General features: G+C 38.9%; 1 protein-coding gene across 2 annotated transcripts in view; it reads left to right on the plus strand.

The window, feature by feature from the left end:
* The window catches only part of SCFD2 (sec1 family domain containing 2), a 331,701-nt gene that overhangs the window by 89,358 nt on the left and 214,794 nt on the right, over positions 1-27,549 (plus strand). For both annotated transcript variants that reach the window (XM_084233421.1, XM_084233422.1), the window contains exon 5: positions 12,728-12,977. In XM_084233421.1, the coding sequence (XP_084089547.1) occupies positions 12,728-12,977 (250 nt within the window). The remainder of the gene's footprint in view (positions 1-12,727; positions 12,978-27,549) is intronic.

Here is a 27,549-nt window from a genome sequence, read left to right on the forward strand (position 1 = left end):
CAGTGAACCACATGTAGATTTTGTAGAAAGATAGTCTTGAGTTGGATTCAGCCATTCACAAGCTGGTGTCCTTGACAAGTAATCTTTCTCAACCTCAATGCAGCCCTCTACAATAGTAATTCTGTGTTACAGATTAATCAAAGATTAAATGAGATTCTATAATTACATCTTTGGAAATGTTAATTTCTCATCTATCTTTGTACATATTCATTTCTCTACTACACCTCATTATAGAGATGACTACACATTTGATTCTATGTTCAAAGGACTGAGCGAGGTGCTAGAGATACCTTTTGGAGGACATGTGGTTCTTGCCATCAAGGATTTTTCAATCTTACAAGGGAACTAGATATAAATAATCAAATTCAGGGTGAAAAGAGCCAATGTAGAGGCTTCTCTGGGATTGCAAAGTAGATATTTCTAACACATTTAGGAAAGGCCAGGGGAGATAATGCTTAAGTAGAATCATGAAGCCAGGTGGAGAAGAGAGAAAAGAACATTCTAAGCAAGGCAATAACCATGTACAAATAGAAGTAGTTAAGCAAAGCTGAAATTTTGCCTGTAAGGAATGGATTCATGATCATGAGACAGTAGCAGTTAAGGCTATGTTAGGGCCATGAGGTAAGAGAAATGCATACATCATATGAAAGTCTTTTATCTTGAAGACAGTAGAAACCATGGAATAATTTTAAGGAGATCAAATATTTATTTTAGAGTAAGATCAATCATGGCTAGAAAATCATGGCATTTGCAATGTAGGTGTCCCAGGAAGGAGCAGAGAAGAGGAGATGGCTATGAAATTGTTAGGACGTGGTGGCTGACTTAATGTGATGGGGACAAGGGATATCTGAGGCAGAATTCAAGTTCTGTCTTGGTCAAGTGAAAGAGTGATGGTGCCATATGATAATACAGGATACACACAATAAAGAGTGTATTTGGGAGTAAAAAATCTTGATTTCAGTTTTAGTTAGTTGAGTTAAATTTGCAGATGAACAATACACATGGAGAAGTCCAATAGGTAGTCAAGTGTGAGGGTAGGGGAAAAAAGAGAAATTTGGTTGGGGAAGTAGATTTACAAGCTATTTTAGTTAGTGTTCAGAATAAGGTGAGAGACCAAAGGAATTCACAAATGCAGTGATTCAAGTAGCAAAGTTTATTTCCCATTTTATATACTGCAGTCTAGAATTTGTTAGGTGGTTCAGGACAGATGCCACTCAAAACATGGGCCATGGACCAGCAGACCTGGTAGCACCTGAAAACTTGTTAGAAGTACAGAATCTTCCTAAACATAGTGAGTCAGCATCTGCATTTAACCAGGACCCCAGGTGCAAGAGTCACATGCACATTCAATTTTTAAAAGCTCTCATTTAAGGAACCCATATTGTTCTGCTTTCCTTTCAAAACACATAGCTGAAACTACCTTACCACCACTTTATCTTCATTTCAGCCATGAGAAGGGGAACATAGCATAGAAAACATTGAGCTTTCCTTTAAAGATGTGACGTCCTTGAATAAGTAAATATTGGCATTTACTGTATTAGAAATTAAAACAAAAGTTTTAAATAATATGAACCTGTTACAAGCTAACATAATAGCACACTTTATGAAAAATAGCCTTATTTCCAAAACAAAAAGTGAGAATGGCATTGGTTTATATTTTTGCAAATTTCTTTAATGTTTCATTGAATAGAAAGCAGCTGGATTCTTGTATTTGCCTCCTCATTCAATCTGCTGCATTATTTTGTTTTGGTTCAAATATATGAAGAAAGTCCAACTTCATACAGCTACAGACTTAGAAAAGGGAGGAATATTTTGACAGCCTTATCAGATGTTTGTAGATATTCTAGTCCGATACTATACCAAGATTCTACAAATAGTAATTTCTTAAAGTTGAGTTGTAATGTGAAACTCTGAACCAAATCAGTAAGCATTTTGTACTTTTTTTTTACATTAAAATCTACTCATATAGCTTATATTTTGGAAGTTCCTTTTGCTTGTCCTGACTTTCTTACATCATATTTCAGTCACTTAGAAAATATTGGCTCCCAGAATTATGCAGATCTTCCCAGTGTTGACTTATTTCATTATGGAATTTTAAAAAATCACATTATGGAACTCAAAAATAATCACATGATCTCATCCAAAAAATCTTTAAGTCTAGATAATCTGGCAGTGGCAGATACAAGTTTTCCAGAATTTGAATTGTCACTTGAAGCCAGAATTTTATCATTAGCAATAACTATGTCAGTTGTTTTCCTTGAAGGAACAGGCTCACTTTGTTCATTTTCAAGAAAGTGTTTGCCAAATACCCATGTCTTAATAACCATAATTTTTCTGTCATTCTTTCCAGCAACAATGGTTCAGTTCACAACTCAAAAAATTATATAAGTGCTTTTCCCCAAGATAACCATTTTACTTTAATATATAGCAGAAATGCTGTATGCATAGTTCCTATTTTATAACACAGAATATTAAATAGACATTTACTTAAGGGTTGGGATTCTGTAAGATTAATCATTTTTATGGCTTCATAAAGGACATTCTTAAGTGAAACTGAGTTTTTAAAAAATTCCAGCTGGGCGTACATAACATTGTGGTAAAGAATATGACTGTTAGTAGTGTTTGGGACCACTCTCCTTGATCTGTGTTATGGTATTAACAATTTTGCCCACCTTTATTTTTGCCCTATTAGTGTAAATATCAACACAGCAAAATAGGCAGTCTCTTAACGATTATCGTACTGATAGTTTTATTTTACTTCTAGTGTTTGTAGCTTTCCCCTCCTGTAAGATGACTAGCTTAGAATTCCTAAAAGTTATTTCATTTCATTGACTTTGTAGCCCTCTTGCTAAGGTCATTTGGGATCTTGATTCTAGGGACCATACTTTGAAAACCACTATCCTATGTGATTATTCTGCCTTGATAAATATTGGCTTATGAGATGACATGGTATTGGTCTGACTAGTTCTTCAGAAAGTTATTCAGCAGCAAATTTTAAATTGGTGTATCTTTATGTTTTCCCTTTTTGTGACACCCTAAAAGCTCCCGCTGGCTCCCTAGTGGTACAGATGGAACAGGTTTTTTTGTTTCATCATTCAGCAAGTATTCAGGGAGCCCTGCCACCCACTGTGTTCTCTGCCTGGGCCATGGGCCCTGCTGCAGAATTTTCTATGTCCTGCCTCGCACAAAAGACTTGTATGAATATCCTCATGCTGATGTAGCGAAACACCACAAACTTAGTGACTTAAAACAATATACATTACTATCATATATAATTATGCAGGTCAGAAGTCCAACACGGGTCTCACTGGACTAAAATCAAGGTGTTGGCAGTGCTGCATTTCTCTCTGGAGGCTATAGAAGAGATTGTTCCTTGCCTTTACATGTTTCTAGAGGATCACTGCTTTGCTGGCTCAGGACCTCCTTACTATGTCTTCCAAGCGAGCAGCATTGCTTCTCTCCGATCCTTCATCTTCGCCTCTCTTTCTGACCACGGTCTACAAAGGTCCTCTACTTTAAGGACACATGTGATTGATTGAGTTTCCCAAAGATTATGCAGGCTAATCTCCCCACCTCAAGATTTGTAACATTAATCACATCTGCAAAGTCTCTTTTTCCATATAAGGTGACATTTTTACTGTTCTTGGGACTTGACTATGGGCCTCTTTTGGGGGACCATTCTTTTACCTACCACTTGCTCTTAGTAAGTGCACATTAATTATTTGTTGAAGGAGTGAAGGGAGGATCCTATCCCATTGCTCATTTCTCAGAGTTTTTGCTCCGATCTGATATTAAATGTTGATTGCTTATCACTCAGTAAAGGTACAACATCTTCTGGAATTAAGGTGTCTTTGTTTATTTATATATATATTATTTTATATATTTTTACATCATTTTTCATTTTTGCACAATGTATGCATTGTGCAATGTATGGTTATAGTCCCCATGCAATTCCCACCCCCCTTGTTTTAATCCTACTCCCCGCCCCCTGTATTGTGTCTCTGGTTTATAGTTGCTTGTTGATTTTGATTTTTACTTTATTAGAAATAGATGACTGGATCAAGAAGGTGTGGTACATATACACTATGGAATATTACTCAGCAATCAAAGAAGATAAACTCATGCAATTTGTAGCAACATGGATGGAGCTGGAAGGGATCATGCTCAGCAAAATAAGCCAGAAAGAAAAAGAAAAATACCGGATGGTCTCACTCATAGCAGGAATTTAGAAAACCTAAATAAGGGACCGGGAAAAAACCTAAGGTGTCTTTCTGCTTTGAAAACAGATGAATCTCTATAGTCGCAATGAATGAATATCTCTACTAAAGCAATTACTGCATCATCACAACTATTCACTCTTACGTCCACTTACCTATAAGTTCCTTGAATCTTGTGTTCTGCTTCGTTCTTTTTGTACCCAGAGTATAGAGCAGTGCCTGGCATGTGGGATGTAGACAATAAAGGGTGCATGAGTGCATCAATAAATTATCTTTACACACACCAGCTTCATTTTGCATTTTGCTCGGGGAATATAAGGCCCATTCCCCAGAGGAGCAAAATGGGTTTAATTATGGGAATCGAAGTCCTAGTGGCAGGTCTTAATGTAAAGGTGGCAAGTGAGGCCCTTCCTCAGGCCCCACTAGCAGCATCCTGTTAGCCTGCACTCCCTTGACTGAGCTGAAGCTTGGAAGAATTACAAAAATGGATTCTCTTGCAGTACCTGGCATGCCTTGCAGTTTTGTAGAGTGTCAGAAGACTCTGTTCCACAGTGAAACAGTGTGGATCCTACCTGGCCTGCTCTGCAGCCACAAGAAATATGGCCTATTAGCACCTCATGCCTGCAGAGGTAGCTGGTGCAGAGACTGACTGACTTTGCAGAGGTGTTTGGATTCAGCCCCAAAGTTGGCTTTTCTAAAGACAACACACATTTTACAGAGGGCCTTTTGTATGCAGTCACTGGAGACTGGCTCAAAAATAACAGAAGCCCCAGACTGCAGAATGAAAAAAACCCTTTTTTGTTACTCTAGACACAGCTCTAGTCTTCCACCGCCTAGTAGTGGGCCCATTTATATGAAAATGAATGAGAAATTTAATACTGCGACTTTATAAAGAAGCCATTTTGGGGGTTTGGTAGTGGTTTGCTCTGTGTGTGCTTATTAAATGGCAGTGTTTAATAATGTTTATATTGCCTTTAACCTTTTACTAAATTTTGCAGTTAAGTTCCAAGATGTGGTTTTACTTGCAGTGTTTGTAGATTGCTCCTCCTTCTTTTGAGACTACTGGCTTCCTATTCCTAGAAGGTATCTCATTTCCTTACCAATCATATTAATCACTTGTGTTGGGTAAGAGAAAAGTTCATGAGGTAGCAGGTGATGATCATTACTATTTACCAGAGGCTATGAGCCTCTTTGAGTAGATGTGATTTATCTCTATTATTAAATCTTCACAACAATCACAGAAGCAAAAGCTTCTACGGTATGTCCTCATATATAAGGTACAGTATTTTCCTGAAGATTGGCCTCAGAAAACAAGGTATCTCCTCATGTATGAGTCCTTCCAGAGACTTGCATCGTGGAAATGACTCTATTTTAAACCACAGAGTAGTTTAAGCAATTGTCCCGATAATATGAAAATGGGTGTCTATGGTTTGGGTTGCTAAGTATTTAGGCTTTTGTGGTATTTTTTTCATTTTACAGATGAGGAAGCTGAGTTTTGGAGAAATTAACTAGTACAAGGTCACACAGATAGTAAGTGGTGCAGCCAGACTTCAAACTCAGGCAGATAATCTTACTACCTGACCCTCATTATCAAGCCTCCCCAGATTCTTTCTTTTGCCTTTAAAAGGTTTTAATCTAGGGAACCACTATTTGTTTCCTTCCTTCCTGTTGAGGTTTCATTCTAAGAGCTGAGAAGATCAAATATGGATATACATCCAGTCTGCAGCCTTGCTTTTATGGACAGCACCAGGCAGGTCTAGGTTACTTTTGAAGCTAAGGTGGCCTGGAATTCCCTCTGCTTCCTTCTTGCTTCCTTTTACTGTTGACTGGGAAGTTCATTGTTTCTTTTTTGAGGGGGGGGAGAGGGGGAGTTGACAAAATTTTATTTAAAGAAAAAATGGAAAAAGCAGGCACAGTTACTGATTTAACCCTGACAGGAGCCCACTTTAGTATTTTAAAATTTCTCTATGGCCACAAATAGATGAGTCAGCCCCCGACCTTGACTGATAGCTCTGGTTGTGAGGACTCCTTCCCCACGCTAAGCTGCAATTGTCTTTCCTGATATCTTCAGTCTGACAGAAAGGACATCAAATGTGCTTGGGTTTGCCTCTTACTATCCTTCTTCCTCTCCCCATTTCTCCTCCCCTCCTCTCCTCTTCCTTTCCCCTCCTTTTTCTTTTCCTCCCCAATGAGAGTGTTGTTTTAGAATAGTTTTGTATTGATAGAAAAGTTGCCAAGTGTAGGGTAAAGAAAATGTCAGGCTTTGCTGCCCTTCCGCCATCAGGATAGATGATGGATCCTTGTCCTGAATGCATGCCTGATGGCGGGCACCTGGAGTAGGGTGTGGGCATAGGTAGATGGGATTCAGCTGAGCTAAGACTGTGCTTTTAAGGGCGGCGTCATGGGGACGCCAGGAGCAGCAGTAGAAGCCGAAGCAGAAGCCGAGAGAGAATCAGAGAAGCAGCAGCAGAAGTAGAGAACACCAGAGAGCCCAGATAGAGTGAGGATTTGCTGGTAGGCCTCCCAGCCCCACAGCCAGCACCCCTGCCTGCCATATGCCTGGTGAACCCCAATAAAAGACCTGCAAAAAACCACTGAGGACTCTGACTCCTCCTTTACCCGGTCTGCATGGGATCAGAAAACCTGCACTGTGCCCGTTCCTGCCCTCTACACCAAGAGAGTACAGGGAGTTTCTGTATATCCCTCACCTTATTGTTAAAACCTTACAGAACATTGGTACATTTGTCATAACTAAGAAATTGACACTAGTACATTACTATTAACTAAAAACTGCCGACTTATTCTGGCTTCACTAGTTTATCCCTCAAGTCTTTCCTCTGTCTCAGGATCCCATTCAGAACAACACATGACATTTAGTTGGTTTCCCTCGTCTCAGCTGGTGTGTGATAGTATTTCAAACTTTCCTTGTTTTTCATGACCTTACCAGTTTTGAGAAGCACTTGTTGAGGCATTTTGTAAGATGTCCCTCAATTAGGATCTGCCCGATGTTTTTGGCATGAGGTTACAGGTTTGAGAATATCACAAAAGTGAAGTGCTATTCTCATGACATCATGTTAAGAACATGATGTCAATATGACTTTTCACTGTGTTAACTTTGACCTTCTGGCTAATAAGGCCAAGTGACTCCTCCCTCCCCTTTCCAAATGTGATTTTTTTTTTTTAGAGCAGTAAGTCACTACGTGTAGCCCACATTCAAGTAAGGGAAGATTAAGCTCTACCTTCTGGAGGAGGGAGTATTAAATAATAAGTTATTTGGAATTCTTCTGTAAGGAAGATTTGTCTATTTTATATTTATTTATTTACTAATGCGTGGACTTAGGGATATTTGTTTTCTACTTTAGGGTATAATCCATTATTCCTTTATTTTGTTACTCAGGTTTTCTAGCTTTGGCCATTGGCAGGTCTCCAGTTATCTCTTGTGTCCTTTTGACATGCTCTAGAATCCTTTTTTTTTTTTTTAAGATTTATTTATTTATTTATACATACAAGCACTGGGTACAGTCAGAAGCGTGGGAGGGTGAGAGAATTCACCAGAACCAGAGCAGGGAGCAGAGCAGGCAGAAGGACCAAAGAACACTGCTGAGGGGAGCAGCGGGCGGCAGGAGAGGTCTGTGCGCCATGTGGAACCCTCCTCTGGTGGCCGGGGAGCAGCCGGGGATCGAACCGGCGCTGCAGAGGCTGCAGGCAGCTTCAGAACCCAGCGCCCAACCGCTGTGCCACTGGGGAGGCCCCCCCTTTTTTTTTTTTTAAAAGGAGAACTGGAACCACAAGTTCCTCCTATATTTTCCATCCCCCACCCCTAGAATCAGCCATTTCCCCAAGGATCCCTGGTTTCTTATATTTGTAAAATGCTATTAGAAGCTAAAGTCTGACCACTGTGTGTGCTCATTGCCATTGGGCTGTCACTAGATTCTCTCAGTGGACAGAGTTAGGAAATACATTGTAGGGTAAAGAAAATATCAGGCTTTTCTGCCCTTCCGCCATCAGGATAGATGATGGATCCTTGTCCTGAATGCATGCCTGATGGTGGGCACCTGGAATAGGGTGTGGGCATAGGTAGATGGGATTCAGCTGAGCTAAGACTGTGCTTTTAAGGGCGGCGTCACGGGGACGCCAGCAGCAGCAGTAGAAGCAGCAGGACCAGTAGCAGCAGTAGAAGCAGAAGCCAAAGCCGAGAGAGAAGCCGAGAAGCAGCAGAAAGAACGCTAGAGAGCCCAGATAGAGTGAAGACTTGCTGGGGGCTGGGAGGCCTGCCAGCCTCCCAGTCCCCCAGCCAGCACCCCTGCCTGCCATATGCCTGGTGAACCCCAAATAAAAAACCTGCAAAACTACTGAGGACTCTGGCTCCTTCTTTACCCGGTCTGCATGGGATCAGAAAACCTGCACTGTGGCCTGTCCGGCCTTTACATACATGTACATATATCAACCTGTGCTACACACTATCTATAATCTCCCATGCTTCTGTAAGACTGATCTGTATTCCTGATTTTAAATTCACCTTAATTATTGACTTTGTGGGATGCATGAAGGAAGTCAGGATGTAATTTTAAAAGTAACTATGCAGAAATACTACTTAGGCAGGAGAAGTTTGCTAGGATGTCACTAATGAGGGATTTTTGTCCTCTAACCACATAGCTTAGATCAGTAACTTGAAGTGATGTTCTGATGGTCAGATGTTAGTGAGTGAATTCTTTCAAATGACTTTGATGATTATCCTACCCTATTTTCCTTTCTACAACTATGTTTAAAAATTATCCCTCTACTCTGGAGAGAGAATTATAGCTCCTCTAGGTTAAACGCTTGATGTATATATCTGTTTAATAGGAATGGACTATAATACAGTAAAGAAATCCGCTTAATATCATCCAAGGAGTTGTTGTTAGGATAAAAAATAAAAACAAAAGCTGTAACCCCCTTCTTTTAATAGGACACCAACTAACTCCTTTCTTTTAAATTGCTTTTGATGGCTGGCAAAACAAAGAAAAACACTTAGAGGTTTCTCCCAAGAGACTATGTGATGCTGTAACAGTGAAATCTCATTTCTGTTATTTTCCATTTTTACTTTATTCATTCCAAAGACTTATCATTTCATTTTTGTGTGGTACATCCAGAACCTCCAAGATTTTTAGTGGAAGTAAATTGCAACAGCTGTTTTTCATGTACTGAATAATGCAATTGTGAAACTTAACCTTGAGATGACATAGCCAGATTTTTCCAGGTGTGGAAATGACTAGTAAAGTTCTTTTGGGGTAGCCATTCCAATATAGAATCACACTCAGCTGCTTGCTGTCAACTTCATTCAGAAAAAGAGTTTCCGTGATCTTTATTCCAACACTCCCTTCTTAATATGGTTTTTCCTCTCTAAAAAAGTGCATCTTCACACACATAAATACGCACCCCTCTTAGTTCCATCTTCTTTTCCTGTTTTATTTTTCTGTGTAGAACTTACTACCATCTAGTATACTATGTGTTTTATTCTTAGCTTTTAGTTGCTTCCTTCAACGAGAGTGCACTGATGAATCTCTACACCTAGATTAGTACTTGGGACACAGTAGATGCTAAATGAACACTTCTGAATGAATAATGTGAAAATTGCAAGTTTAGATGTTTGATCCCTGATTTTAATTTAGTTTTTTTATTTTATAAGATTTTATTTTATAAGTGCAATTAAATTACATTACTTAAAATGGAGAAGTATCTATTCACTAAAAATCTCAACATTTGTACTAGAAATGGGTATAGTTCCTTGGAAGTTATGTGGTTACTCCTGTAATGCAATATTGTTGTCATATGTGAGGAATTTTATTTATTTATTTTTATTTTATTTTATATTTTATATATTTTGTACATCATTTTTCATTTTTGCACAGTGTATGCACTTTCATCTTGGTTACAATGCCCATACAATTCCCACCCCCCTTGTTTTTATCCTACTCCCTTCTCCCCCTCTGTAGTCTGTCTCTGGTTTATAGTTGCTTGTTGATTTTGATTTTTACTTTATTATTAGTCTTTTTCCTGGTCTCTTATTTAGGTTTTCTAAATTCCTGCTATGAGTGAGACCATCTGGTATTTTTCTTTTTCTTTCTGGCTTATTTTGCTGAGCATGATCCCTTCCAACTCCATTCATGTTGCTGCAAATTGCATGAGTTTATCTTTTTTGATTGCTGAGTAATATTCCATTGTGTATATGTACCACATCTTCTCAATCCAGTCATTTATTTTTGGGCATTTGCATTGTTTCCATAGCTTGGCTATCATAAATAGTGCTATGTAGGGTAAGGAAAAATGTCAGCCTTTTCTGCCCTCCTGCCATCAGGATAGATGATGGATCCTTGTGGTCCTGAATGCATGCCTGATGGTGGGCACCTGGAATTAGGGTGTGGGCATAGGTAGATGGGATTCACCTGGGCTGAGACTGGGCTTTTTAAGGACGGCGTCATGAGGACGCTAGTAGAAGCCAAAAGAGAAGCCAAGAGAGAAGCAGAGCCATAGGAAGAGCAGAGAGAATGTGAGAGAAGGTCGGAGAGCCCAGAGTGAAGACTTGCTGGGGGGCTGGGAGGCCAGCGCCCCTTCCTGCCGTGTACCTGGAAAACTAAATAAAAAACCTGCAAAAGCTACTGAGAACTCCGATTCCTCCTTTACACGGTCTGCATGGGATCAGAAAACCTGCACTGTGCCCATTCCTGACTCTACATGCTACTATAAACATATGGGTGCAGGTTGGGAGTGCAAACTGGTCTAACCACAATGGAAAGCTGTGTGGAGATTCCTCAACCTGCTAAAGATGGAACTTCCATATGATCCTGCAATTCCACTCCTAGGTATTTACCCAAAGGACACAGAAACATTAATTCAAAAGAGCACCTGCACCCTTTGTTTATTTTTATTTTATTTATGCATACAAGAACTGGGGTGTAGGGAAGTGAGAAGATTCACCAGAGACAGAGTGGGGAGCAGAACAGGTGGATCTACTGAAATACACTGCTGAGGGGAGCAGTGGGCAAGACAGGTGAGGTCTGCTTTGCACCATAAGTGGGTTAACTCCCTGCCTAGGGATAGAACTCATGTGGCTGGTGATAGCTTCACAGTGCTGAGACTTAACTCCTTGCACCACCAGGGAGACCCCTGTGAAGAATTTTAAAGTTATCTGCTAAATAGCACTCTAGAAATTGGTGGAAGAACTGAAAGCAAACATTTTTAAAAGTTTTAAGGTAAAATTACCTTAAGACTCACCTGAAGATACCTTGAACACTGTGACATTATCCAGTTTGATCCCCAATCTATTCTCGAGATTTAGCAGAAAATGACTTTTCATTGTTATAAAGAAAAAAAGTTCTATCTGCCAGTGCAGGGACTATTGAAAAGGAATATGTTGAAAAATCAGAAAATTCCTCTGAAGGAGTGTCAATATCAATATTCATTTAGATAGACAGATGCTGCCATGCTTTTATTTTTAATCACATTACTTTACAAATATATTTATTTTAAATTTCTAGTATCTGAATGTAGGGTAAAGAAAATGTCAGGCTTTTCTGCCCTTCCGCCATCAGGATAGATGATGGATCCTTGTCCTGAATGCATGCCTGATGGCGGGCACCTGGAATAGGGTGTGGGCATAGGTAGATGGGATTCAGCTGAGTTAAGACTGCGCTTTTAAGGGCGGCGTCACGGGGGGACGCCAGCAGCAGCACCAGCAGTAGCAGCAGCAGCAGCAGCAGTAGCAGCAGTAGCAGCAGTAGCAGCACCAGCAGCAGAACCTGAAAGAGAAGCCGAAGCAGAAGCAGAGAACGCCAGAGAGCCCAGATAGAGTGAAGACTTGCTGGGGGCTGGGAGGCTTGCCAGCCTCCCAGCCCCCCCAGCCAGCACCCCTGCCTGCCATATGCCTGGTGAACCCCAAATAAAAAACCTGCAAAACTACTGAGGACTCTGACTCCTCCTTTACCCGGTCTGCATGGGATCAGAAAACCTGCTCTGTGTCCAGTCCGGCCCTTACACTGAAGTACTTACTTTTTTTTTTTTGTTTAAAGATTTATCATGCTTACAAGAACCAGGGTACAGACCAGATGTGCAGGAGGGTGAGAGGACCCACCAAAGACAGCAGGGAACAGAACAGGCAGACTGACTAAAATACACTGCTGAGGGGAGCAGCTGGCAAAACAGGAGAGGTCTGCCATGCCATGTGGGTATCTCCCTGGCTGGCCAGGATCAAACCCACTCTGCAGAGGCTGTGGACAGCTCCACAGTGCTGTGCTCAACCCCCTGAGCCACCAGGGAGGCCTTCTGAAGTACTTACTTTTAAATTTTGAAAACTAGTAGACTCACTCATTTGTTCAAACTTACTGCAGTATTTTCTCCAGGACAAGAAATAATCAAATAGAAAGCAGTCTAGTCAGTGAGCGCTCCTTGGTATACTGTAGTACATAAATGATGTCTTTGTGCCAGACTGACATGTTTTCACATTACCACCTTTTTTTTTTTTTTTTTTTTAGAGCATTGGGGAGTCTACCATGTCTGTGGTGTTAAATCAGCTGCTGCCCATGATTAAGCCTTTGAAGCAGAGGACCAATGATGACTACAGTCCTGAAGAACTGTTGATTCTCCTGATATATATTTATTCTATCACTGGGGAGTTCACTGTGGACAAAGATCTGGGGGAAGCTGAAGAAAAAGTGAAGAAAGCACTGACTCAGGCCTTTTGTGAGGAGTCTGAATTGTCACCTTTGCTGCAAAAGATTACAGGTGAGTGTTTAACAAAGATATAGGATGTAAACATCGCTGATACACAGCATGGGCATAAAAATTAAAATGTTAAGATGTTTCAGGAAGAGAAAGTAATTATCTTCACTAGAGTTGGAATTTCACAAGGCCTGAGGAGTACTAACTGGCTTTTAGGATAAGAGATTTTCATTACAGTATTTTTTGATCAGTTGTTGTTGTGAAATAGCATTCTGGTTGCCTGTCAGAATTCATATTCCTTTGAGCTAAAGACTTGCTAAAATATCAGAATACTTATAAGACATAATATCTTTAAGGAAAGAAAGAGTGTAGAACATTTTACTCAGAGATTTTGTTGACGAGTTCCATTTGAGATTGTCATTTCAAACTTTAAAAATTTCCCTAATATGTCATAAATTATAGGATTGAAAATTGCCCATTTCAAGAGTAGTTTTGTATCTTGATTTCTCATATATCATATCAAATCTGAATTAATTGGTAGTAACCACAGTAATACCCAAATATCCAGTAAACTAGGCAATACTCATTTGTGAGAAATACATATGTAATTAAATATCAAACATTTAACCATTTTCATGTCTAGTAAGAACTGTGATATCACTCATGGAAACATATGTTTGTGTTTCTATCAAATTTGGTATTGTTTTTTATGTTTTGTGTAAAGCCATTTTCATTAGGATGTCTTTAACCTAGATCTGCTTAAAGAGTGAGAAGTAATTAAAACTTAATATAGAATTTGTGTGTGGCCTTCTCTGTTCAGGAGTGGCTCAGTTGAGGCAGATCATACAGCCGCCAGCTTTTCCTCCTGTCCCCAATTGTGCCTCGCAGAGGGGAGTATGCAGATTGCTCAGGAGTGTGTTGTATAGCTGTTAACCTTGGAGGTCCCATGCTTCATGCCCACTGCTGACCTTTCCTATGTTTGGATATGGAAAACAAAACTCTGACAAGATGGAAACCCAATGAAGTTTCCACAGAAATGAAAGGTTGCCTGTTTGCACTTAAATTTTAAGGAAAACTTAGAATTTGTTCCCATTTCATTAGGTACAGCACTATATGTGATTGCATATGTTTGTGAATGAATATTGACTTAGAGAAGTTTAATATAGTTTATACAGTGCTAAGAACAGTGATTTGATTCAAAGTAAATTTGAATGCTAGGAGAATTTAACTGGAAGTTATTTGTAAAATGCATAGTTTCAGAAACAGGCAACAAAGATGATGTGTTCTAGCTGAGGTTATTTGCATGACTTTTCTGTAACATTAGTATGTTATTATATTATTTTGGGAATTGAAGTCATGCTGTAAGGGTCTTCATTTAATATTTGCTCAAGGTGTTCATTGACCCAGCATTTTACTCTTTATTAGTTTCACTATTTATGATTGTTCAGGAAATTGCATTTTCTTGCAATGTGATTAAATGTGATTTCACATTTAAAAGTGCTCTGTACATTCATGTTTATATTAGGAAAATTTGTAAGTTTGGCAGTTGAAGGTTAAAAAAGAAGATGCTATGGAAATTTTAGTATATTTTTAAATTTTAGAGACATATTATTACTATATGTTTAGTATACATTTCTGCCTACATTCATTTTGTATGTCCAGTTTAAACTGGGTGGGAAGATGTGCTACTTAAACCTGACATAAGTGAAATTGCCAGTAGAGCACACATGTATACACACACTTACTTTACCCCTGAGGGCAAAAAGGACTCCATTTCTGAAGGTAACTTTTACTTGGCCAGTGTAGACATGCCTGTTATTAGGTATGTCAAGAAGTCAAGAGAAGTGGGGTATATATTTACAGTTAATGGGTAAGGATAACATTTAATCTACATTCAGGATAAAAAGTGATAGGATAATGGTGGGGCAGTGGTAGGATAATGGTGGGGCAGTGGTGACCCAATCTTGTAGAATAGGATGGGATAGTCCAGCATGTATTGGAAGACTTGAACTGCTTTCCAGATGTGCTTAACCTGCAGCAGAACTAGTTTAGCCTGGCTTTTGCTAGCCCCAGTGTTGCACTTATACTATTTCCATTGATTGTCTTTGCTTACTTGATACTGGGTGGCAGAATTAATTTTATGTCTTGAGTACATTTTGTGGCTGATGAAATTTCATTAAAAAATTGATTGAAAACAAGCAATTAATCACCATAGGAATTATGCTATATTTTATATAATGCTATAATGTTATCTTAACTGTTGATAGGATCAAGCAACAACTTTTCTGTATGAAAACTTAAGCATGTTGTCATCACCCAAATGATAAGTGATCGAACCAGGATTTGAACCCAGTTGTTCTAGATCTGGAGCCCTTTAAACATGAGATTCTAAACCTGCCATAACTGTACTGTAACTTATACTTGTTTACACTTACTGCTTTATGCCATGCATGCTCCACCATTCCATCATGTGATTATTTTCTTAACACAGAATTAATTTTTGGTTAAGTTTAGATATTGCCTATGTTTTTTAATCTTCTTGTAGGTGTTTCCCAACACCTTTCTATTTTTGTGCATGGATTTTTTTTTTGTTTGTACATTGGTGTAAAGAAATTCATTCTCTATTTTTCTTTTCTCTTTCACTTTCTCTCTTTCTTTTTCATACTCACTCTCCCATTTTCAATTTTCTTTCTCTTTCATTTTCTCTTTTTCTTTCTCTTTCATTCTCTCTTTTTTCCGATCTCCTTCTACACCAGCACGTGGTGTTATCATCATGATAATGAGGTGGGCACTCTTCTGCAATGTATTGTATCTACACTCAGGCAACACAAGGCATGGGCGGGAGGATGAAAGTAAAAGGCATTCTAACAGAGTATGCTGTCTTCATATTAGGAAAACAATAGCTTTTCTGAGGGCCCTGCCCAGAAGGCTTGTTTTATTGTTCAGAAATGGGTTTCCAAACCACCTCTGACTACATGACAATCTGATGAGTATTTCCAACTGGACATATGTTTATCATAAGCAAAGCCAGGGTTCTGTTAAAACAAAGAATGGAATTAAGTAAGAAACTCATATTTGCTGTGATTACCAATATAGGTATTCCTACATTGGTAAAGGAAAGTTTAATATGCTGTAAAGTAGAATGATGCTCAGGGGGCTTTAATTTTATAGCTATAATATTAAAATTTATTTTACAGTATATACTGAAATAATGCTCAATTGTATATTTATATCACTGGAATTTTATCACAAAATTTTCAACTTCTCAATACTTACTGAACATGAGTACCTGGCTAGAATTCGTCTAAGCTCTCTAAAAAAGAAGCTGCGCTGGTGGAACTGTGAAAAGGCTCTGAGCATGAGATTTGGGTTCAGATGGATCTGAGTTCTGGTTCAGGCACTGGCTCTTGAGTAAGTAATTTAACTTACTCAGTTTCCTCATAAATAAAATGGGGATAGTAGAAGCTTCAAACTCATGAGATAAAAAGAGGTTCACTGTTCCATGTGTGTGCCATGTATTACCTATCAACTATGCATTCCTCTTCCAACAAATATAAATATTTGTTGATGTCATGGTGATTTATAAAACATAAATTCAGTTACAGGTATTGCTGAAATTACAGGGTTTTTTCCCCCCTTTGTATCTTTCAATTAACAGATATCAAAAACACAATTGTGGGCCTCCCTGGTGGCGCAGGCGGTTGAGCGCCGCGCTGTGAAGCTGTCCGCAGCCTCTGCAGCATGGGTTTGATCCTGGCCAGCAGGGGAGAATCCCACATGGCGTGGCAGACCTCTCCTGTCTTGCCCGCTGCTCCCCTCAGCAATGTATTTTGTCAGTCTGCCTGTTCTGTTCCCTGCTCTGTCTCTGGTGAATCCTCTCATCCTCCCACGCATCTGGTCTGTACCCCGGTTCTTGTATAAATAAATAAATCTTTAAAAAAAAACACACACACAATTGCATGGTATCCTCATGCTTTAGAGACCATGGATTGTGATTAGGTGTCTCTAATGCTTGCAGGAACTAGCACATAATATGAATAAGTAAAGGTTAGATTTTGAAGAAACCATAGTGTAAATGCAATAATAAAGAGCTTAGGTATTCGGACTTAATAAAAAGTCAACAGGGAGTGGTAGAACTGTGTTAAACTAGAAATCCTTTGTTGTTGCCATGGGAGTATGAATCTGAGATTGCTGACTTAAAGAAGCTAGGAGTCTGGATTTTTTTTTTTTTTAAGTGGTAGTTGACTTCTCATAGGACTCTATTGGATGGGAAATACTGAAGAGCAGTTTGAGGTTTAATCTAAGGTAGACATCTCAGGAAATAAAGCCAATCAGAACATCTGGCTCACCCTAGTGAGCAGAGCTTCCCAGGACAAGGAACTGACACTGAGACTTCATCACTTGTAGAAACGGTACTAGTGAGTTCTTAGACATTATAGGGTGCTAAAATATTAGAAAGCAAAGATTAAGTTGTATGGAAGAGACTGTGTATAAATTCTCGAGTTCTGTGAAGATGGTATTTTTTCTAATTTGATCAATAATTGTGTTTCTTTTGTTACATAATTCTCAAAACTCTATCATAAAATAATAGCATAGGGATTCCTGTAACTCTAACAGGGATAATCAGAACTTTATTTACATAAAATGTGTAAATGATCTTCAAGATGGGCCGTGGTTTTTTAAAATTATTTTAACTTTTTAATGTTTTAATTTTATGGGATCTTGTTTCCTAATTTTTTTCTTCTCATTCCTCCTTATTTGTCTGTTGCACTGTTTAAAAATAATCCCATATAGCAAGTGAAGAAAAGCAGGTCCAGTTTGGAAAACTTTGTTCTTGAGGACACTGGGAAGGTAGGCAGGGTCCCGTGAGCTCTAACTGGGCTTCTCTTGTATTTCTTTTTTTTTTTTTTTAAGATTTTTTTTTTATTTATACAAGAACCGGGGTACAGGCCAGATGCGTGGGAAGGTGAGAGGCAGAGACAGAGCGGGGAACAGAACAGGCAGACTGACGAAATATGTGCTGAGGGGAGCAGCAGGTGAGACAGAAGAGGTCTGCCGCACCATGTGGGATTCTTGCCCGCCGGCCGGTATCGAACCCACTTGCAGAGGATGCGGACAGCTTCACAGTGCGGCGGTCAACTGCCTGCACCACCAGGGAGGCCATCTTGTATTTCTTAATAAGGACTCTCTTTATCAACTGTGAATGAGGAAGGAGTTGAGAATTTGTTTTTCCCTGAGTTGTAGAAGGTAACTCTTGGTGCTTTCAGGCCTGCTTTCCAGTGGCAAGCACATATGTGCTCTTATCCATAATAAAACAATGTTACATACTACAACCAACACTAAAAATCTATTTGCAATGATTTATTACAGCTTTCCTCTTTTAAAAAGTTCAGGTAAACATAGACCATATAAAATTATTATTGCTATTCATGGCTGCCATTTATTATAAAAATTTTCATCGCTTTTAGCATAAGGAATAGACATTTTGTTTATTATGTTAGTAGAGGTATGTTTTTCAAATAAAAAAAATTTTCTACTTGGTTAAGTACTTTTCTCCATTCTTGCAGAAAGTTAGTCCTCCTTATAAAATATGAAGTACTTCCAGAGAATTGTAAAAGATGAGGCACTAATAAGAATTTCTCTCCTTTTGCTTCCTTTACTCTATTGCCTCTGCATTCTTTCCTCATCTCATATTTTTTCCCTCAGTAATACATCATGTTTCAGAATATGCATTTGTGCAGATTTCTGCTCCTAAGGGCACTATTCAATATAAAAATAGGTTTCGTGATTTCAAAGATCTTTTTCTTGAAAAGTTGTTCCTTAGGCCTTGAACATTCCCCTTGGCTTGGCAAGGATATTGCAGTGGTAATTGAAAGAATGATCCTAAAAGTTCATTGGCAGCCTTCATGTTACCCACACATGAATGAAAACTTTATCTCATTAGGCGACAATGTACAATGCCGTGATTAGAGAACCCAGCCGCCCAAGGACTTTAGGATCAGGGGAAAATTCATCTTAGAAAGAATTCTGCCTCATCTTTGTTCTAATTTATGAATTTTCAGTTATTGTTGCAAGCCAGTATTAAACTTTTCATTAAGAAATATGTGTTTATTTCTAGTATGTTAGATTTCTTGTGTCAGGCCTGCAAAACAAAACAAAACAAAACAAAGCAAAACAAAACAAAAACCAGCTTTAAAGACTTGTTTTTCTTATGGCTTACAACACTGTTTGGTATAATAGGGTCTATTTTTCCTCTTGGTTTCTAAGATTTCTGCTGGAAACTCTGATGAAGAACATATGTCTGCCCTAAATCACCCCCATGAGAAATCTTGGAACTGTTACATTTAGTTTTACTGTCCAACATATTAAAATAGTTAACCGCAGTACATATTACAAAACAACTATATCAAGTGAAGTTTAAAATATATCACAAGCTATGCAGAAAAATATTCAGAGCTATCTATTAATGTGGCTAACTAGTTAAGTAGTTTTGCTAATATATTAAGGGATCACTATAAATTACTGTCTCAATTTCTTAATTTTTTCCAAGACACATAATAGAAATGACCATTCTTTTTTTTATTATTTAAATTTTATTTTTATATTCCCCTTACAATTACAACCCCCTTATTTTGACCCCAAGCCCTCCTTTCCCCGCCCCCCACCCCCCATAGAGTGTCTCTGGTTCATAGTTGTTTGTTGATTTTGATATTTTCTTTCTTATAGTTATTCTTTTTCCTGATCCCTTATTTAAGCTTTCGAGATTCCTGCTATGAGTGAGACCATCCGGTATTTTTCTTTTTCTCTCTGGCTTATTTTGCTGAGCACGATCCCTTCCAGCTCCATCCATGTTGCTGCAAATTGCGTGAGTTTATCTTTTTTGATTGCTGAGTAATATTCCATTGTGTATATGGACCACATGTTCTTGATCCAGTCATCTATTTTTGGGCATTTGGGTTGTTTCCAAATCTTAGCTATTGTAAATAGTGCTGCTATAAACATAGGGGTGCAGGTGTTCTTTGGAATTGATGTTTCTGTGTCCTTTGGGTAAATACCTAGGAGTGGAATTGCTGGATCATATGGAAGCTCTATGTTTAGTAGGTCAAGAAATCTCCACACAGCTTTCCATAGTGGTTGGACCAGTTTGCACTCCCACCAGTAGTGCAGGAGAGTTCCTTTTTCTCCACAACCTCGCCAACATTTGTTGTTGCTAGTTTTTTTAATATGTGCCATTCTCACTGGTGTAAGATGGTATGTCATGGTAGTTTTGATTTGCATTTCCCTGATTACAAGTGATGTTGAACATTTTTTCATATGCCTGTTGGCCAGAAATGACCATCCTTAACTAAGATACTAGAATGGGTCTTCTTGCCTTGATATTTTTGTCTGCAAATGCATGAGACATATTGCTCATATCACTAATTTTTTGGTCTGTGCATGATGCCAATAGTAATAATTACATATGTGATGGAAGAGATCATTAAATATTGCTGACTGTTATTAACTGCACATAGATGTGGTATGAATTTCTCAATCATGCATAAAAGAAATGGTATATAAAATTAGTTTTCTTGAATACATAGCTATAGATCCAATAGTGTGGTTGAAGAGAGCACAGTGGGGAAAGGGCCTAATTTTTACTCCTAAATATGCCTAAAGGTGGTGATTTGAGAGTTAAGACACTTTGCTTGCATTGGAATTGGAATTTCATCATCAAATGAATCTGATTAGCCACATCCACATTCTCTTGATTTTTCTACCCTTTTATGGTTCTAGTTTCATGGACTTTTCATTTTCATCTGAATCACTTGACTCCCTTCTTTGCTTCCAAATTAGCTCCTCAATACAATTCCTATCTTTTTCAGGAATACCTCCATCATCTCAGGGGAAAGTTGTGGGAGTCCTTGACTCAACTTCACCCCTTAGAACAGTCAGGCCACAGCCTGCAACACACCTCTGTTCTCTGTTTGCTTTGAGATGCTGTTTATATGTGTCCAAAGATGCTTTCTTACCCCCAGGCACACACTGATTTTCCCTAGACTGTCTCTTGACTCCACTCCTACTCTGCATTCATCCTGCCACTGATACCAAGCTAGTGTTCTTATGCATTCTTATCATAGAAAATTTGCAAAGAACAATTACAAAAAAACTGGAAAGAACAATGTAGAGGCTATGTAGCAATTTTATTTTATTGAGTATTGGTGAAAAAATTACCATTTGTATTTCATCTTTTGTGAATTGTCTGCTTACAGTCTTTTCCTATTTTTCTACTGAATTATTTTATTTTATTCTTAACGAGTTAAAATCAGAGCACTGGGATTATTAAAGTTACTAATATTAGTCATTTACTTTGCTACTATGTTTTCCTAGTTGGTATTTGCCTTTTCTGTTTGCTCATATGGGAAGCCCAGAGACAGAGCTATATTTAGGAGAGATGGGGCAGGGACTTCAACAGTATGCTTGAGACTGTATCATCTAAACTTTTCTTCTTTATAGACATTGCCTTATTCTTTCCTATCATAACTGCCTCTGTGTGACCTTTCATCTGTCCCAGCCATTCCTGGCTTTTGTCATTCCAGAATAGCAACTCAGAAAAAAGAGAGCCTTTTTCTTGTGGGGGTTATAGAATCAGACCTAGAAAACAAAACTGACTTTTAGTCACTGTTGCCAGGTGGTGGGGTTCCCTTTGGCCAACCTGAGTCATGTGGCCATAATTGTGTTGAGGGGCAAGGATAGTATTAAGTTAGTATTTTAATGTGTATTTGATGATTTGTTGTGGAAATTCAGATCACATATCCTTCCCAGGTGAAGATGTTGGATGGGAATTTTAAGTGTGTTTTGCAGTTTATGTACTAAGGTCGCAGTGCCCTTGAATAAAGAAGGAACAGGTATATTGTCAACATAGATTTTTAAAACTAACTTTGGGAAGGAAGTTGTTGTGAATATTGGTGCTGACTCTTTGTCTCAAGTTCTAGTAGACATTATCCCTCAAAAAGTGGAAGTACCTTTAATCAGAATATAAAGGAAGATTCTCTGAACCCAAAAGGAGGATTATTAGGACCTTGAGTTGGGGGATAAAGACTTAGGTGTACAAGCATTTAACCCTCAGATTGCAGCAGAAGAAAATTAAAAAGACACAATAGGCTGCAGGTTTTGATTTATTTTATTATGTGAGAATAGAAGATTTATGCTTAAAACACCAGGAGAACATATGTGCACAACCATGGTAATATTGATTTTTCAAAATTTAGTTTAAATATAACCAAAAATGTGATTCCCATAGAAGCTTGACTTTTTCTCCCTCTTGTGTTGCTTGTTTACTCTGTCCTTAGCACCTGGTCTGAATTGGTCCCAAACGAGATGGTAAATTTCACTGAAGTGTTTATAAAATGAAACCCCATTCTCCTTTTTTTCTTCTTTCATTTTAAACACAAGACACATGCCTACACTTCTTCGTCGGCTCTTGAGTAGTTGCCAACCTGACCGAGAGCCATCTGGAATAGGAAACTGATACGGTGCACTGTTCATTAACAATTTACCTTTTACAACATGCAAAGTGGTTTAGAGTTTTCATTTTTGAGGCTGTGGTTTTGTCTGTACTATACGCTAAAATAACTGAGTTCTTTATTTACTTATTTTTACTGTTATGTTTAAGAAAAACAGTTAATATGATCGGTTCAGATAGTGAGGTAGGATCTGGGGCTTCTTTCTTTACAAATCACTACCTTGAAAAGAATTAAGTCTTTCACCAAGAAAGGTTTCTTCACAGTTAAAAATGTGGTAGAATACTTTCTAATGGGGAATACACACATGTTCTGCAAAGTATAGAAATAATGTACCAAGTGAACAATAGCTTTAGTTGTAGCTCATGGTGTTGTAGCTTCACAAGAAGTGAAGCCTGGGGCCTTCCTGGTGGTGCAAGGGGTTAAGTCTCAGCACTATGAAGCTATCAACAGCCACTGCAACATGGGTTCAATCCCCAGCCAGAGAGGTGACCCACAAGGCGCAGCAGACCTCTCCTGTCTCTCCCACTGCTCCCCTCAGCAGTGTATTTCAATAGCCTGTTCTGCTCCCCACTCTGTCTCTGGTGAATCCTCTCACCACCCCCAACCCCCTGCACCTCTAGCCTACACCCCAGCTCTTGTATGCATAAATAAATAAAATAAACCTTAAAAAAAAGTGCTGTCTTAAAAAAAAAAGAAGTGAGGCATGTTTTCATCTCTTACACTTAGCATGTTTCAACTTCCAGGTACAGATTTTAAGGCACCAATTTATTCTGTAGTTGAATTTTTGTTATTATTTTTAAACTTTAATTTCTTGCTTGCCTCCAGCCCCTTCACCCTTCCTCCCTTCTCATCTCACACCTCAATGAGGAATATCAGAAAACTAGTCCCCTCGGGAGTTTGCACACTATAGTCTTGATTATTTCAAGTTGTTCTTGAGAATGCAGAAGTCCAGACACCATGACATCATCTGACATGAGGACAGCCTTTCATTTTAGAAACGGATATTTAATGACTTTTGGCTTTAGAGTGATTATAGCATTCAGAGCAGCCGTCCTTCCAGGTATTAGAATGGAAGTGTTGAAGCTGTTATACATCAGGTCAGCTAAACTCCAATCTGAGTTTCAAATAGAACAAAACCACCAGGGTATATATGTTGAAATTTTTTGGTATGGTATCTACAAATAAAAATCAAAATATCAAATCCCTAATTACTTCCTTATTGTTGTTATCTTTGTACTTCTCTCTGTGACTAAATTATGCCTAGATTCAGTGTGTGAAAAATCAGGGGGGAAATATATAGGCTTTTTAATTGGCTCTTGTTTTGCAGTTTGGCAGTGGGAAAAATAAATACTTTGCTTAAAATAATAGAATAACAAAAATGCACATGATCAGGCTGAGTAAAATCTGGGTCATTACTCTCCAGGGTAGGGAGGAGCTAGAAATGGTTACCAAATAGTGTGATACACCCACCATGTCCTCTGTCTGGACCAAGGTGACACACCCTCTGCACTAAATTTTTCAGAAGAGCAGAACATCATTTTTCCATGAACACCTTCCTCTCTGGAGTCTGTTTTATTATTATTATTATTATTTTATTATTCATTCCTTTTGTCCAGCAACGGGCTTTTCAGTTCTGTAAATACATTACACTCCCTCCAGACCAAACTTTCCTGTACAAGCAGTTCCTTTCAACTCCCCAATCCAGCCCAGTTAGAGAGCTCAGTTCAGACCACATGTCCTGGGTTAGCCTCCTCTGGCAAACCATGCTCCCTCAGCACCCTCCACCTCTGTCCTGTGTCTATTGTGAACATTTTATCATATATTTACATGATAATTTGATGAGTGTCTACCTTTCCTCCCAGACCATAAACTCTTGTCAGTTTTGCTCCCTGTTGCATTTCAAGCCATCATGCTTTGGAGCACATGGAAGACTCTTAATAAGTATTTATGGAATGAAAGAAGGAATAAGAAAGAAACTCGACTCAGCTTCAGTGTTAGAACTGCACATGGAAAATATATTGCAGCTCTACTAGAAGAACTCAGTTTAGGAGAATAGAAAGGTTGACTGCAGAATTGAGAATGGATCATGAAAGCTAACACACGACCTATAAAATGAGAGAGTTTTGAAATCCTATTGTTTGAAATTTAGTTGGAAAAATTTTCATGCAGTGAAAATAATTGATATTAACCCATAGTGTAGCTGTTCTTTGTGTTTTAATATTTTTATTCTAGAGATTTTTCATTAAATTAGCTATTTCCTCATTTCTCCTTATTTTTTCATCTTTATTGTTTTGCCTCCCCATTCTCTTGCATCCCCTTGTTGTGTTTTCCTAACCAGGGAACAATCCGTTCAGCCTAACTTTTAAACCTCTAGTTCTCTGACACTTCTTTTCCAATGTGAACATAACAAGGATGACACAGGCCAATGAACTTGTGTAGACGGAACCCACAGAAGCTGGAGTGCTTCCCCCCAATATGGCGATTCTTGGGAATCCAGCTTTCTCATCCAATTGGCTCATACTCTGTAGTTAGACGAGCAAATCTTTTGTCCCACAGTGTCTGGAGGCTTCAAAATAGTAGTTATAGAAAGGAAAGTAAATATACTTTGAACAAATTATCTTGAAGGAAAAGCTGTGTACCTAGATAGTGCTGAGTCTGAGAGGTACAATAGTAAGTAGGCAAGGTAAGGGTAATCATTGGGTTTAGTTTCTGAGGGGAGGGTGCCTCTCTTTAAGAGACAGTCCTTTGTTTTAGCTTAATTCAGTCTTTCCTCAAACACCCTCAGTGTGATTTCTTTCCCTTTGCCCTTCAGGGAAGGCAGTATCCAGGCTCAACCTTTTAGCAAACCTTTCTTGTCAGTTCTCTCCTCAGCTTGTTTTAGAGTCCTTTCTGGTGGCTCTACTAAACCTTCTGAACTTGGATGGAACCATTTCTGCAGAGATGTTTTCTAAAACAACTTCTCACACCATCCCACACACAAAATAATCAGACGCTAAACAATGACAGTCAACCATGAAGTTAATATTCCTAAATGATAATATTAGGTAGTCTTTCATTGATAAGGAAAAGATTTAGAGTGTACATTTTTTAATAAAGTGGCAAGAGGGTGCTTTTTCTCAGCTGGTATATCTTTCTGTCGCTTATGTGTAACCAGTCATGCGTGCTCCGAGTTTACTGTAGTAAATTAAGGATAGCTAGCATTTATTGAGTACTTATAAATGTCTTCCATACTTTACTTCATTTAATCTTCACAGCAATCCTGTGAAGTAAATGTCTGTTCCCCAATTTTACGGATGAGGGAATTAGAGCCCAGAAAGGTTAATTGGCTTAAGTAAAGTCACAGAGCTATTAAGTGATAGAACTGGAATTCAAACCTAGGTTTATCTGGAACTAACGCCAAAGTTCTTGATCTTTGTGCCGCATCACCTACTGATTCCAGACTAAGCAATTCCAACCACTCCTTCCCACCTATTTGTTCTGTTTATTCTTGTTGTTTATTGTGACACATCTGTTCTCTTTAGTGGCTGACGTACTTGCCAGGACAGGCTTATTCTAGGATTCTTTCTTCCCTTTCACAGTGAGCTGTAGCTTGTCTGTTGGTCAGGGTTCAGAAGTCAGTGTCCAAAATTTATTTGGATTTTTTTATTTGGCACCACAGTAAGTGAGTCTTGAGAAAGTATTCCTTAGGTAATCCCATTAGGTTCTGAACCTGGTTTAAATGGGTAACAATGTAATGGCAGCTAAAATATTAAAAGCAACAATCCATTTTGGAGAAGAAGACAAGAAAAATGAGAGTCATCTTGGTAACTGCTTATTTTAGTATTCTTGATTAATGTCTGCTTTTAAAAAAAATCAAATTGCTAATGCATCTCTAATCACTACACCAGTCATAACCAATTAGCTGGGTTTATGTAACATGAAACAATGAGCAGGCAGGCTGGCTGGAATGGCACTTTCTTTCACAAAGGGAGTCAAGATTACATGCCTTGCTGCTTCTTTCCATACCTAGTTTTTGCAGGACAGCCTTCTGATTGTGGCCAGGCCTGTTATGGAACCCCACACTCATCTCTACCAGCTGCTGCTTTTGTGGGCTTGGAAGGAATCTGAAGGAATTGCTCATGGCAGCCTTCTACCCAGTCAGGCTGCCTCTTTCCTTCTGTACCTCAAAAGCAAACTGGATTGCAGCCTTACCTGTCCTGTGGCTCTGATTTGTTTGGTCTACTCAGCGTTTGTAAAAACTTTCTATTGGAAACCAAACTAGAAAATAGAGTGACAGCGTAAATAGCTGGATTTTTAATTTTTTTTTTGGTTTGTCTTTGAAGACTGTAAACAATGGTGGGGATTGGTTGTCACTGAGTTGTGACTGCCCCCTAGATGGGGCCTGTGCTCTCCAGCCAGCCAGCCCCAGCATCTCTCCCTTGCTCTTTCTCTTGCATTACCCGCAGGCCTCCCAGACACTGGGCAGTGGTGGCCTCTGCTTTACCATCACTGTGTACTCTCCCTCCACCTCCCCGTGTGCAGAATGAAAGGAGCAGTTCTCAGCAAGTTGGGAATGGCTCACTTGTCCATTGCGACACTTTTTTTGTAAACAGGAACTTGAGATCCACACATATATTAGTGTTACTAAGAAACCCAGAAATGGATCAAGTCAGGGACTAGTCACTTGGCAAGTGAATGAAGCTGTGGCTAGAATTCCTGGGTACTTGGAAGCTCAGGGTCATTTGTTTGGTTAAAAGAGAGACCCCAGGGCAGTTGGGGAACATTCATGGCACTCTTTGAACACACGGAAAGCTTGGAAGTCAGCTAGCAACCTTTCAGTTTCCTTGAAATTCAGGAGTTTATTATTTTTTATGTGTGTGATGTAATATCTTGGTCACTTTATATCAAAGTCTTTTTGGGGACATTAAACTTTAGTGACCTTATAACATTTCAGTAAGTTTTCTTCTCATCCATGCAAATAGTCTCCTTGAGTTCAGCTGGGTCTGAGAGTCTCTTTAAGCTGACACTGTTTCTCCCAGTGTAGACTGTGAAACAGCAGCTACAACCCACACCTCCATTTCCCCCCAATCTGTGCTCCAGTGACCCCATGAACCCTTATTTTGTTAACACAAACAAATGGTTCAATGCCA

This window comes from Talpa europaea (assembly GCF_964194135.1).
Source record: "Talpa europaea genome assembly, chromosome: 5".
Lineage (NCBI taxonomy): Eukaryota > Metazoa > Chordata > Mammalia > Eulipotyphla > Talpidae > Talpa > Talpa europaea.